This window comes from Belonocnema kinseyi, chromosome 3 (genome assembly GCF_010883055.1).
Source record: "Belonocnema kinseyi isolate 2016_QV_RU_SX_M_011 chromosome 3, B_treatae_v1, whole genome shotgun sequence".
In the NCBI taxonomy this organism is placed as follows: Eukaryota; Metazoa; Arthropoda; class Insecta; order Hymenoptera; family Cynipidae; genus Belonocnema; species Belonocnema kinseyi.
The window spans coordinates 154,833,938-154,848,919 of NC_046659.1; the positions used below are offsets into that span (position 1 = coordinate 154,833,938).

The 14,982-nt window shown below is 25.3% G+C and overlaps 1 protein-coding gene across 1 annotated transcript in view; it reads left to right on the forward strand.

The window, feature by feature from the left end:
* The first annotated feature begins 5,164 nt into the window (after positions 1-5,164).
* Positions 5,165-14,982, forward strand: part of LOC117168831 (bromodomain-containing protein 4) — a 60,401-nt gene continuing 50,583 nt past the window's right edge. The window contains exon 1 of the mRNA XM_033354679.1: positions 5,165-5,475. Coding sequence (XP_033210570.1) covers positions 5,362-5,475 — 114 coding nt within the window. The 5' untranslated portion in view covers positions 5,165-5,361. The remainder of the gene's footprint in view (positions 5,476-14,982) is intronic.

Sequence of the window (14,982 nt, forward strand, 5' to 3'; positions counted from 1 at the left end):
TTCACTCTAATTGAAAAGTGGACAAAAAGTGAAAAATTTCGCAAAAAACCGCAATTATCTAGCATCATTAAAATTTAATATTGTTAACAATAATAATACATTGTTTAAACAGTTAATTTTTACATTTTCATCCTAATGAGATGGTATTGGTTTTATGTCAAATTTTACTTTGTTGTTTTTTTATCAAATCTCCACGTTTTGAGACTCCCTGAGTCAGAAAAAACGATTTTTACGTATGTGTTTGTCTGTCTGTCTGTAGTCTGTATTCTGTAGGTACGATAACTTTCAAACATTGATCAGATTGGATTCTGCTTTGGCACACTTTTTTAAGGCCTGAAAAGAAAGTACGAGTTCATAAGCCAGCTGTTTTGGATAACATTCAAAAAGTGAGCGCTTTTTCAAAAATTTTAAAACCACATTTTTTCTATAAAAAAAAATTATCAGAGTTAGAGAATTTTCAAAATCCAACAAAAGAAACTAAAATGAAAATTTTAAGCCAAAAAACTCATGATACGCAAAAAGTAAAGAGAAGAAAAACGATGATTTTTGAAAGCCCTACAAGATTATCATAACAGCTTTTTTAATTTGGTCGAAATTTAGAAAATTCAAAATTTGGTAGTGCTAAAAATAATCAAAAATTCCATTTTTTTGTTAAACTATGCAAGATACGAAAAAAATGAAGAAGCTGAAATTGCAAGCTCTGTAAAGATCTACAAATTTGTTATGAATCAATTTTCGATATGTCGCGTAGTTTTTGTTTTTAGTCTTAAAAAACAACATTAAAAAAATAATAAAAAATGGATTAACGCCACAAGCTACGAAAAAAATGATGCAAAACTTGTTTATCCAAAACAAAGCTACAAATTTTTAATATTTATTTTTTATAGGATGCGCAGTTCTTGTTTTTTGTGTAAAAAACCATAAAAATAAATAAGTTAATTTTTTGACAAACAACACAAGCTATGAAAAAAATAAATAGGCAAAAGTTAGGCTTCCAAAAAATACCGATAACTCATTAAAATTTTTCATGAATAATTTTTCATAGGACGCGTAGTTTTTGCTTTAGTCGTAAAAATTAACGTTTAAAATTTTTTTTATTTTGATTAAATATTTACCTCATTCTAATTGGAAATTGGTCAAAAAGGGGATTTAAAAAAATACTGCAATGTTGTGGCATCCTTCTAAGAGAATATTATAAATAATAACAATAAATTGTTTAGAAAATTGTGTTTGGTAACATCAATTAAGTGGAATTTTGTTTTAAAACCACGACTTTCTAACTGTATTAGAAGAGAAATTTGCTATAAATAATAATTAAATGTATAAACAATTATTAGAAACATCTGATTATTAGTATAAAGTAGTCTATGCATTACAAAACCATTTTTATTCAAAAAGTCTCAAAAAAATCGTAATAAGGGACAAAAACTCGCAAAACTCAATTTTTCGCTTTTGAGGTTTTTGGGACTTGATAAAAGAAAACTTATGGGGGTGATATTTGACAATTAAGTCTTGATTCTTTTTTTATGGCTAATTGTAAAGAAAAATGTTAATATTTAACTTGATTTGCCCAATATTGACGATTCTGAATAAATTAATTTTTATGTAATGGTTTTCTGAATTCGAACCAGGGTTTCGCAGATTGAGTGAAAAAAAGTTATAACTTACTTTCCCTTCCAAAGCTTAGTGGGTAAGAGCATCAAACCGGCAATCTGAAAGACATGGGTTCGATTCCTACCGGATTTAAAGAGACATTTTTTACAGCTAAAAATTAAAACATCTATCTTTCGTATGGAAAATACGTGTTAGGCTTCATGGGGTTTGCGGAACCATTAAGTGTAATTTAAAAAAAAAAAAACACACATTCATTTTTGTGTGGACTCGAACAAATTTGGCGACGATATTAATGAAAATTCGAAATAAAAAATGTAGACCACCCTACTGCGCACTTAAATTTAATATCCCATTTTGAGTCATCAAAGCATTAATTGGACTCAGTTTAAATAATCAATTAAAGGGAGTAATGAGTGAAAATTCATGTCACTTTCAGGCTTCTTGTTATCATTCTAAGATTAATTCTAAAAGGTATTATGTTACAGATTGACGTCGGTGAGTCGGATTCTGGTCATTTTCTTCCTGAATGTCAATTCTAAAGGGCAAAGTGTAGCGTAAAAAATATCTTGTTATGCAATTTAAATTATAAAGCATGATACTGTTTATTTTTTTAATTTAAAAAATTGTTTGAGATCGAAGAATGAGTGAATTTATTTTTTGACCGAAATTGTACAAATTTTAAGAATAAAGGTCTCTTTAATCACATACTAAAATCTTTTACTTTAAAAATTATATATTTTTGGTCTTTATTTTTCAAGAATACATTTTTCGGGTACCCTTGACCCGGGAAACCGGAAAATGGCAATGAATTTATATTTTGATCTGGAATTTTAGAAATTAAAAAATTTAATTATTATTTTGAAAAATTCATTTATTTTGTTCAAAAATCACCTTTTTTGGTTGAAAATGCAACTACTTTCTTTAATATACGTCTGTTTGGATCAAAGATTTGTGTTTTATTTATATTTATATTTATTTATATTTCTATTAAAAAATTATTAGTTTTTGGTTAAACATTTTTATTATTTAATTAAAAATTTATCTATTTAGTTGAAAATTCAGTAATTTTATTACATTCTTCTAATTAGTTAATTATTTAACTATTTGATTGAAAATCAAGGGTTTTTTCGGAAAAGTCAATTGTTCAATTTTAGTTCAAAATTTAATTATTTTGTGGATTATTCAGCTATTTTGTTAAAAATTAAATTAATTTGATAAAAATTTAACTGCATTGTTGAACAATCAACTATTTTGTAAAAACTCGACTTCCTTGGTCAAAAATTCCATTGCTTTGTTGAATATTCATCTTATTGGATCAAAAATTTGTTCTTTTGAATAGAAAATGTATCTTTTTTTGTTAAAAAGTTTTATTTTGTTATTTTTCTTAAAAAGGAACTTTTTTTTAAACCTTTTTTTTTTGAGTTAAAAATTCTACATTTATATTTCTAGATAAAATTCCCCTTTTTGTTTAAAACTTGTATAATTTGATTGAAAATTTTACTACTTTGTTCAAAATTCAGCAATTTTTTAAGATATCCTCTTTTTGGGTGAAAATTTAACTGCTGTGTTGAAAGTTCTTATTTTTGTGTTAAAAAATCAACTATTTGGTTGAAAATTGGACCATTTTATTCTAAATTTATCTCTTTGCATTAAAATTAAACTCCTCTGGTTGCTTAATTCGTATATTTTTTTAATTCTGATATTTGGTTGAAAATTTATATTTTCGGATTAAGGATTCAATTGTGCTTTAGAAATTTCGTCTTTTTTAATCAAACACTTAATTACTTTGTTGAACATTTGCCAGGCTCGCTTAAAAATAAAAAATTTAATTTGCTGCTTGATATTTTCATTATGATGTTTAATTCATAGTTTAAATTAATTATTAATTAATTAAAATATAGATTTAGGATTGAAATGCAAAATATTTTTTATTGTAATCGTTTTCGGTTGAATTCATGTTTTGTGGTTTAAATTTTTAATATTTGGAAAGTTTTATTATTTTGTTAATATTTTAAAAACTTGGTATAAATTTAACCTTTTTAATTGAACTTCAACTCTTTTCTAGAAAGTTATTTTGTTTTGGTTCAAAATTAATATTCTTGGTTAAAAATTCAACTATTTGGATGAAAATGAATTATTTTGTTGAAAATTCGTCTGTTTCACTTGAAAATGTAACGATTGGGTTAAATTTTTTCTACTTTACTGAAAAATCTTTTTTGTTAAAAAATCATCTATTTTGTTCAAATTCTCTGTTTTGGATGAATTCAACTATTTTTTAAAAAATCGTTTTTGGTTGAAATATAAACTATTACGTTTTTCGTGCGGAATTCGTCTTTCATGGTAGAAAAATTGGATTAGTTGTTTGAAAATTTTATTATTTCGTTAAAAAATTAACAGTTTTAACTAAAATTTTATCCTTTTTGGTTGAGATTCAACTGTTTTTTAGAAAAATCTTCTTTTTCGTTTAAATATGAAGTTTTTGGTTTTAATTCATCTTTTAGAATTGAAAATTAAACCGTTTATTTTTAGAAAATTCTTTTTTTTTTTACTTGGAAAATAAATTATTTTGTTGAAAATTTGTCGTTTTTAATGTAAATTAATTTTTTTATCATTTTTTGTGACATTTAATTTTTTAGGTTTGAATATTCAAAATTTTTTTGTTTTTGAAAACTTTCTTTTTTGGCTTGAAAAATAAACTGCTTGTTGAAAATTATTTTTCTTTTACGATTTAGCATTTTAGTTTTGAAGATTGCTCTTTTTTAAATTAAATTAATATTCTTAATCGAAAATATAGTTATTTGGATGTAAAATTATGTGTTTTTGTTATTAAAAACGTTAATATATTTGGATGAAAATTATTTTTGTTTCTGTTAATAATGTATATTTTCGGGCTGAAAATGTAACTGTGTTTTAGAACATTCTTTTTTTTTTGTCTAGAAAAATAAATTATTTTCGTCGAAAGTCAGTTTTAAATGGAAATTAATTTTTTTGAATCATTTTTAGTGAAATTAAATTTTTTAGGCTTGAAAATTCAACTGTTTTTTTTCTTGAATTTTTTTTGCCTTAAAAATAAACGATTTTGTTGAAAATTATTATTTTTTGGTTGACGATGTATCAATTTAGTTCAATTTATTCTTTTTATAAATAAAGTTGATATTATATATCAAAAATACAATTATTTGGATGTAAATTATTTGTTGTTGTTAAAAATGTATATTTTCTGGTTGAAACTGTTTTTTATTTAATATATTATATTAAATTGTTAAAAATCTGTATTTTTTAGGTGAAGAGTCATTTATTTATACTCTAGGTTAAAAAATGTAACTAATTTGTTAAATATTCGTTTTATTGTTGAAAATTAATTGTTTAAACTTTTTTTATCGATTCTTGAAACTCTATTATGAATTTTACAAATAGTTGGAGTCTGGATTATAACAGAAAGAACCAAGTTGAGAAGCGATGGCGCTGTTTAGAAAGTTCAGAGCTGCAAAAGGTGTATCGGTGTTGTTCAGGTGCGGTACCAGGTGGGGAGGTCTCTAAGCTAGCGGTTTCTGAATTTCCACTCACTGCTCGCGCAATCGTCGAGCCATCAACTTCTCCTCTTTTAATTAATCATAAAAAATCGTTCCAATTTGGGCCTAAGCAAAATCAAAACAATTTTTTTTCTCCACTAATATACAAATAACTAACCAGCGCTCATTAAAAGTTTACGCCGGGGCTTTTTTTCGGTGAATCTCTTCCTTCAGGATGGAGAAGGACCAACCGGATTCTCTGGCGACTGTCGCGGTGGGATCCGAAAAAATTTCACCTACAAGCCATTATGCGCCGAGTGAAGTTTATTCCACCACTGAACCACCTCCGGTAAGATTTATTGAATTGTTGCTAAATTTAAATAATTAATTTTATCTTTTGTATAATAATTTGGGGAAATTGTTCTTTTGTAAAAAATTCTAGGTTTAGTGACCTGAATTAGCTAACTTTGAAGTGCTTTGAAGCAACAGGTGCCCTTCTCTTATGACTCTGATTTCCATAATCTCATGGTTTTTTTTAAATCGTCATTTATAAAGAAAGAAAAAAAACCTGGGCGAACAGAAACAAAACATTTTTAGATCGATAAGAGCTTATTAGCTACTTAAAGTGATTAATCGACGGAAATTTTTAATCTGGGTAATTTACATGAGCGAATTGTAGATTAAGAAACCTTAAAATGCAGATTAGGCCAAAAAAGCCATCAGATTTAGTAGTTAAGACCATAAAGGAAGTCATTTTTACGATTTACGTAAAATGTTTGTCCCAGAAGAAAATAATTATTTTAGATGAAGGAAAAGACCAGAAAATAGTAAATTCCCGAGATATTATTTATCTGAAATTCGATAAAAACGCTGCGAATAATTAAAATCTACAATTATCCGACGACAGATAATTTTTACCACGATTTGGATATAAATTATCCGTCGTCGGATAATTGTAGTTTTCAATTTTTTGCAGCGTTTTCACCAACTTTAGATAAATAAAATTTCGGAGATTTACTGCGTACTTCTCTCCTAAAATTTCACTTCACAGTAAATCCCGGAGATATTATTTATTTATCTAAAAATGGAAAAAGGCTGCAAAAAATTGAAAACTACAATTATCCGGCGACGGATAATTTTTATCCACCTCGTGATAAAAATTATCTGCCGTCGGATAATTGTAGTTTTCAATTGTTTGCAGCCTGTTTATCCAACTTCAGATAAATATTATCTCGGGTTTTTATTGCAAATATTTTCTAAAATGAATTTTAAAAATTGGAACGTGTTTTTGATTCTTATTATGTTTGAAATTTCACATCGCGATTGCTGAAAGAGGAACCGGTTTAATCGCAAGATTTAATGCTACACGTTTAAAATTTAATGAGAGATTTGTTCGGCGGCAAAATTATTATTATCAGTAACTTTCTCAATTGAACTAGAATTACCGGCAGCAATTAACTCTCATTATTTTTCAGCTATAATAAAAAAATATAGGTACATTCACTCTCTTCTTTTTTATAACAAGACGTCATCAGCACAGTCAATCTCTGATATCTTCTTTATTTAAAGTTGGATAAAAACACTGCAAAAAATTGATAACTAAAATTATCCGACGGCAGATAATTTTTATCATGAGGCGGATAAAAATTATCAGTCGGATAACTGTGGTTTTCAATTGTTTGCAGTTTTTTTTATCAAACTTCAGATAAATAATACCTCGGGGAGTAAAGTCAATAATTTTCTTTTTACTTGTTTTTTTTCATTGGTATTTTTTTATTTGTTTAAAAGGATGTCATGGGTTTCTGTGTCAAGTTATTTCCGATGCCCTTTTTACTGTCCTCAATAAAAAAATATTTCGAATTCTGCTAGAAATTTTTAATCACTATTTACTCAACATTAAATTGTTAAAAAATATTGTAAAACAAGGAGAAAAATTTGCGTGTCATAATAGAAAGTGTTTAGAGAGATCGGGTATTTGTAAATTGCGAGGTGGTTGACCGAGAGAATAACATTGGAAATTTGCATACGAAACAAAATTTTCTCAAAAATCAAAAAATTTCTATAAAAGGCACGTTAAATAACTCTCAAAGATAGTAATTAAAAAAAATTTTATTTAAAATTTAAATTGTTTTCTTATTTGTGTAGACCATTAACTTTGTGTTTTGAAAATTCACATTTTGATGTTGAAAATTCAACTTAAATCTGTCGAGGTTAAAAATTGAAAAATGTTTTTTGGAAAAGTGTTCTTTTTTGTTTAAAAATGTCTCTGATTTTGATTTAATATTAAAATTATTATTTTTTAAATATCTGCTATCATATTATTCGTTAAAAATGGACCATTTTGATTGAAAATGGAATTACTTGATTAAAAATCATTCTTTTATTGAAGATTCATAATTTTAATGGACTTCTATCACACTATGAATAAATCAATATTTTAAAAATATTCATATAAAATCTATAGCTGAAAATAACTATTCCAGTTGAAAAATTATCTCTTCGATTAAAGATTCATTTCTTTGTTTAAAATGATTTTTTAAATCTTCAGCTTTAAAAAATTATTTTTTTGGCGGAATGTTTCTATCTTTAGTTAAAAATTAGTTTTTTCTATTTCAAATTAATTTTTAAGTAACCTTAGTAATTTTTCCATTTTTTAAATGAAAAATTGATCTTTTTTAGTTGAAATTTTGCCTTTTTGATAGAAAACTAATCTTCTTGGTTCGAAATTTCTTTTTTTTAAAAATATTTTACAGAAGATTCGTTTTGGCTTGAAAGTTCAACAATCTGGATGAAATTTTTTTTCTCTTGACTGAAAAATTGTTATTTCTTTAAAATTCGTCTTTTTGTTTGGGAAATTTATCATTTTAATCGAAAATTATTCTATTTGATTGAAAATTCGCTTTTTTACTTAAAAAATTAATTTTGTTACTGACAATTGCACTTTTCCATTTTCGGTAGAACATTGCACTTTTTTTACTTAAAAATTCGTATTTTTTCGTAAGAAATTAATCTTCTTGGTTTTAAAATTCATCTGTTTTGGTAAAAATTTTGTTCTTTTCGGTTGAGATATCAAATATTACATTTTTTGTTGAAAAAATTATCTTTGTTGGTTACAAATTCAACTATTTTGTTATTAATTTAATGACTTTTCAAAATTAAACTATTTGCTTTCGTTTTGTTGAAAATTCAACATTTTGGATTGAGAATTCAAATGTCTTCTACAAAATTTGTCATTTTTTATTGAAAATTTCATTATTATGTAAAAAATTGAAGTATTTCGTTACAAATTTTATCTTTTTTTTTCGAAAACTCAAATATTTTCTGGAAAATTCGACCTTTTGGGACCGAAATAAAACTTTTTTTCTTTGTTGAAAATTCCATTGTTTTCTAAAAACTTCAATTGTTTGGTTGAAAATGCAACTGTTTTTAGTTGAATTTTTTTTTTCGGCTGTTAAATTGAAATTTCATCTTTGTAGATTAAAAGTTCAACAATTTTATTAAAAATTCAACTATCTTGTTGAAAACGAACCTTTTTGGTTGAAAATTGATCTACTCGTATTTGTTCGAAAATTCAAATATCTTGGTTAAAAAGGTCATATTTTTTGTTGAAATATATAAATTTTAAACTTCAATATTTTTTTATGCAGGTTATAAAAAAATGTTCTACGTTGAGAATGTTAAAAATTCTTTGAATATTTAAGGTAAGGGAAAATAAGGGAATTTTGAAAAATGCCCGAGGTAAAGCATTTTTTCCACAGCAGATGTGATCAATTTTTGTAATTGCTTTATTCTTCTACAATCAAAAACTTTCTATCATCTTTTGCGATATCGAATAGACGACCCCTAGTAGCATGGTGCACCTACGAGTTGCGCCTTACTACTACCACTTGTGTATTTATTCGCGCTAGAAATTTCCACCTATATTATTTAAAAGCACTAAACTTTCCTGAGTCGTGAAAAGAAGGAAATACATTCTTTTCAGATTTTTAATGTTTAAGGAAAAAACACATACGATTTACTCATGAAGCCATAATAACAACCGTCTATTGGACAAGAAATCGTTTCCGAAGTAAAAATTAGATAATGCGCAGTGTTACTCAGAAATATGTTTGTTGACCCAAAAAGATATATTGCTTTAAATGTTTACGATCCTTGTTTCAATAGAGGAAATGAAACATAGTTAAAAATCTTATAGCAAATTTTAAGAATTAAATAAAGTAAAAATAAAAAATTAATTTTATAATAAATTTGATTTCAACTTGTTTAAACGTTAAATTCAATTCCTAACTTTTTCAATTATTATATTATTCACTTTACAGGGCGTAATTCTAAAATCTTCTACTTTAAAAATTTTCAATTTGAGGTAATTGTGACAAAAATCATTTATCTAAAATAATGGTTCTATGATTTTAAGAATAAAAAATAATAGATATTACTGTTTTTGAATTTGATTTTTTTTATCGCTTTTACTTATTTTCAAAATTAGTTACAGTAGAGTTTTAGACGTTTTCCTTGAATATTAATTGATATTAATGTCAGTATTAATCTTTAATGATTGATTAAAGCCTAACCATTTTTTTTATTGCCAAGAAGCTTTAGCCACAAAAAATTCAAATTCAAAAAATATTGTTAAAATAGTTATTATTGGTGAGTTTTAATATTGTTTCATAGAAAATGTTTTTTCTTTCATAAGTTATGACTGATAATATAAATTTAGTTCCTTAAACAACTACCTTAAATAATTTAAAAATGCAATTATTATATTTTTTTTACCTGGATAATTAAAAATTAAAAGTTTTGAATTTGAAAATTGTGCATACAAATTTTTTTAAGTTGATCATTTGTAAATATAAATTAATTAATAATGATTTTTAAGAATGGACTATAGCTCTAATGTTAAATTCTGAACAATACATAATTCGAGAAAGCGATTATGAATCTGTTCAAAATTAAACAATTCACTGATTTTGAGGTTCGAAATTTAACTTCTTAAATTATTTTTAATCAAATTTAATTATTTAATTTGAAACAGAACAATTTTCTAATTAAAAATATTTGACTGTAAGATCAAAATTAGGGAAGATAAATCAAATATTCAAAACTAAATAATTTGAATATGATTTTTAAAAAATAGAAATCCATGAATTGTTAAAAGTTTATAGTGCTAGATTTAAATTTAAAACGTTACAATTTTAATTTTCTATTAAAATTTGGTTTAATTGTTTGTGAAAATGTTGAATTTTTATGTATACATAACAATTGAGTTGAACTGAATAATTGAAAGAGGAACTTTTTTATTTTTTAAATTCTTATTGAGTTGAAGGCAGCAAAAACTGTATGCTTTTAATATTTTTATTGAGTTCGAAACGAATTTTTGTTGAATTTGTAGAGGGATTACTTTTAAAACTTTTTTCGTGTTTTGAATATTTTTTTTAATCAGAAGCTGGGTGATTGTTTATTTTTAACATTTTCATTGAGTTGAAAGGGGGAAATTTCGATTTTCAATTTTTTCTTAATTCCAAGAGAGACATTTTTTACAATTTTATAAATTTTTAGCGATTTGGAAGTAAGAAAACTTTGGTTATTTTAATAATTTTTATTATAAAAGACTAATTTTTTCGAATAATATTTTTAGTGATCGTTCGAATTAAACATTTATGAATTAAATTTTTTTCAAATTCCGATTGTAAAAGTTTCATTTTCAACAAATACACAAATCCATTTTGAACTAAACAGTTGATTTTTTGTAAAAAGATCAATTATTAAGCTAAAGTAGAATTTTTTTATTTAAACAAACAGGTGTCAATACAAAAATTAATTTTCTAGAAAACGGTTGATTTTTCAACCAAATCTTTATATTTCCAAGCAAACGGTTGAATTTTAAACAAAGTAATTTAATGTTCACTTCTAAAAAAAAATATTAACAAAAAAATGATTTTTTAAGAAAGCATTTCAAAATTCGATTAAAGAAATTATGTTATTTTTTCGACCAGTTTAATTAATTAATTAATTCTGATTTCTAATTTTAACCGGTAATCAGCAAAATTTAACATCAAAATTAATTATTCGATTAAAGAGTTGAATTTTCAAACTAAAAGGTGAATTATCAACAAAAAAAGTAAAGTTTATATTTCAACTAAAGAAATATTTTTATTTCCAAGAAGAAAAGTTTAATTAATCCAATAAAAAAGTTAAAAGTACTACTAAAAAAGAGGAATTTTGAAGTAAAAAAATGCGACTTTTCAACAAGAGTTGCATATTCAACCAAGAAAGATGTTTTATTTAAGAAAGAACATATTAATCCAAAATATATAATTTTAAAGCCAAAAAGACGATATTTCTAAAAAACCGTTAAATTTTCAAACAAAAAATTAAATTTTCAACCGAAAAGGTGAATTTTCAGCAATATAGTTTAATTTGAAAAAAAAATATTATGGTCAAGACAAAATTCTAACTAAAAGGATGATTTTTTAACAAGTTGTTGAATTTTCAAGAAAATACTTAAATTTGGAATCAATTAATAACATTGTGAATGAAATAGTTAAATTATTATGTGAAAAAGATGGAATTTCTACAAGAAGATATCAATTTCCAAACAGAATGAACGAATTTTCAATAAAATAATTGAATTTTCAACAATTTAATTAAATTTTGAACCAAGCAATACTATTTTTAACAAAAAATGGTGAATTCCTAATCTGAAATTTAAAAGTAGACTTCTCAATTGAAAAAAATGAAGTTTCAATTTGAATTTTAAATTCTATAAAAACGGGGAAAAGGAGAAATACTCTGCGATAGTTCCGGAAAATCGCCAAAATTTTTTTTCATCTGACACAGTCACCTTAAATATTATATGAGTTTTAATATTTTTTCGATAGTTAATTTGTTTGAAATAAGTTACAAATCCTTGAAAATATTGACGAAAGGTCAGATGGAAAATTTATAGAAGGACGTGAATTGTCTTTAAGAGAAAATAACATATTTGTTTTTGACAACAAAAGATAAAGATTAAAAGGGTGCAAATGGTCTAAATAAACCCTTTCTTTTGTGAAGGAACGTGGATACATTTGTATTCAAGAATATCCGAGAGATGTCACTAATACAAAAATAGATGAATTAATTAAAAAATTTTATTATTTTTTTTATGCTCACGCTAATACTAGTATTTTTAACGCGCATTATTCCTCAACTGTTTACATATTCTCGTCAATATTGAACAAAAGTTTCAAGCAAAGCGTCAAAATCTCGAGAGACTTCAATGCCGCACATTCTATTGTGTCAATATGGTGTGAATTTTAAATTACCAGAATTAGCAAGGTTTAATTTTTTAAATGCGTGATTATGATAAGAGTAATATATTTTTTATACTAAAAAATGTTAAGTCGTCACATGTTTTGAACACAAAATACAATAATTATCAGAGTAAAGAAGCCTTGACTGGATTTACACGTTCTATTTTTATAGGAAAAATTACCTTTTTATTTTTTTTGTAGGCGTAGAATATTTATTGCATACCTTTGAGTGAAACAATAGTTTGAATATTTATTATAACCTTAGTGGACTTTATTTTTTTTTTAGTTTACAAAATGTACTTTACCTTAAAGACAACTTTTTAATACAAGTTTTAATTCTGAATAAAACTCTGTACATCTCAAGGAAACATACATCAATTTTTTCTTTCTAAAAATTAGTAATAGAATTTTGTTATTCGGATGCAGAACGAATTTTTGAGTATTCTAAATTTTACGTTTTTGTTTAATTACCAATTTTTTAAACAAGCCTTTTTAAATTTTTGCCTAATTGAAATATCTGGAATTTAGTGAGGTTAATTGATCTCTTCTGAAATTCATCAGAAGATTTACAAAATGTTGAAAATTAACAAAATGGCATCAGTTTTTCTGAAAGTATTAAAAGTCAATTTAAAAAAAATACACCTTCGTATTTTTTGTCAATTTTGTTTTTGATCTTTCTTCTATAAGGAAGATTGTAAGTTCCATGTGGACCAAACCATTTTTAGGGGTACAAGAGTTTTTTTAAATTAAACTTTCGCATTTTTCACAAACGACGCAGATTTGAGAAAAGACTTGATTCTTGTGGCAACAAAAATAATTTTTCTTTCATAAAACTGACCGAAAATTAATTAATTCTCCAACCAACTATTTTGTTCCGTATTTGATGTTTTTATTCTTGTAAATTATTTTTTTCTCCAAAAATCTAACTATACAATTATTAGTTAAATTTTTTTAAACTTGAAAATTCATATATTTTGTTCAAAATTCAACTATTTAGAGCAAAATTAATCTACTTTGTAGAAACAATTGGTTTAAAAAGCCATTTTTTGTTTGCAAGTTCAAACATCTTGTTAAAAATTCTTCTTTTTGGATCACGAATTCAACTATTTTGGTAAAAAAATTTATTCCTTTCATTGAAAATTTAAATAAATTGTTGAAAATTCGTTTATTCTTTTTAGTTACAAGATTTTTTGCTGATAATTGTACCATTTCATTTTTGTTTGAGAATTTGGATGAAAATAATTTTTGGACTGTACATTTTTTTGGTTAAAAACTTAAATATTTTGTTGAAAATTAATCTGTTTGGTTGAAAATTCACGTATTTTGTTGGTGAAGAATAATTATTTTTTGCTAAATCTTAACTTTTTTATTTTTGTTTGTAAATTTATGTTGTTTGATTGAAAGTGAACTCTTCTTGCAAAAAAATTGAACTAATTTGTTAATTTTTTGTTGTTGAAAATTTCTTTCTTTTTATTGCAACCTTAACTTTCTTATTTTTTATTCTAAACTTATCTTTTTCATTTGAAAATTTGACTATTTGGTTGAAAATTATTCATCTTTGTTGAAGATTAAACAATTATGTTAAAAAGTATCCTTTTTGGTTCAAAAGTTTAATATTTTGTTGAATATTCGTCTCGTTTTGTAGGTAGAAAATTATTTTTAATTTTTATTGAAATTGTAAATTTTTCTGTTTTGTCGTGGTCTTTTTCGGTAGAAAATTAATCTTAATGTTTAAAAACTTTTTTTTAGTAAAAAATGTCACTATTATACTAAAATTTAACTAAATTAAACTAAAATTTACCCATTTTAAAGAAACTAAACATAAACCAAAAATAATATTATCAGTTACCAAATCATTTAACCCGCAATAAATTGAAGTCAGAATCCCTCTTTCTCACAAGTGTAAAATCACGAGTCGAGGTCAGTACTCCCAATTTGGCTGCTCAAGTATACTGCGCATGCGTTGCATCGGCAGTCACATTTTACCGTATATGGCGCGCTTTTTGAAAATTAATTAATGTATGAATCAATTTCCTATAATAAATCATCACTGTAGAATTAATTGAATTATTAGTCAGGTCTCCAAATAGTCTTTTAGAGTGAAAGGTAAATTAATTATTTAATTTTACTCTTTAGAAATAAATTATTGATTTGAAATTAAAAAAAAAAAATCAGCAGCAGCGTGCATACTGCGCTATACGAGAGTCGCCATTTACTTTGAGCGGTACATTTAAAATTTAGAACGTATTAAAAATAAGGTTTGTAAGTAATATCTAAATAGTTTCCCGAGTCGAGTCTGCCGAAGATGATAAATATTGTCTAGACAATGGTAGTATAAGGAGAAACTACAATTCTCGAACCACAAACTGAAGTATTCCTGGACCTAATATATGGTCTTTTTTCGAAGCGACATCTGACAAAGCAGCCAAGTGGCAAGTGTAGTGTAAAATGTAAACTTTTGTCAGCTAGTGAGCAAAGTGAGCCTCGGATGACCTACTATCCCTAGAGGCCTCTCACCTCGGAGTTGTTCATCCACATCGAGGTCATTAAGAATCATTGTGCAG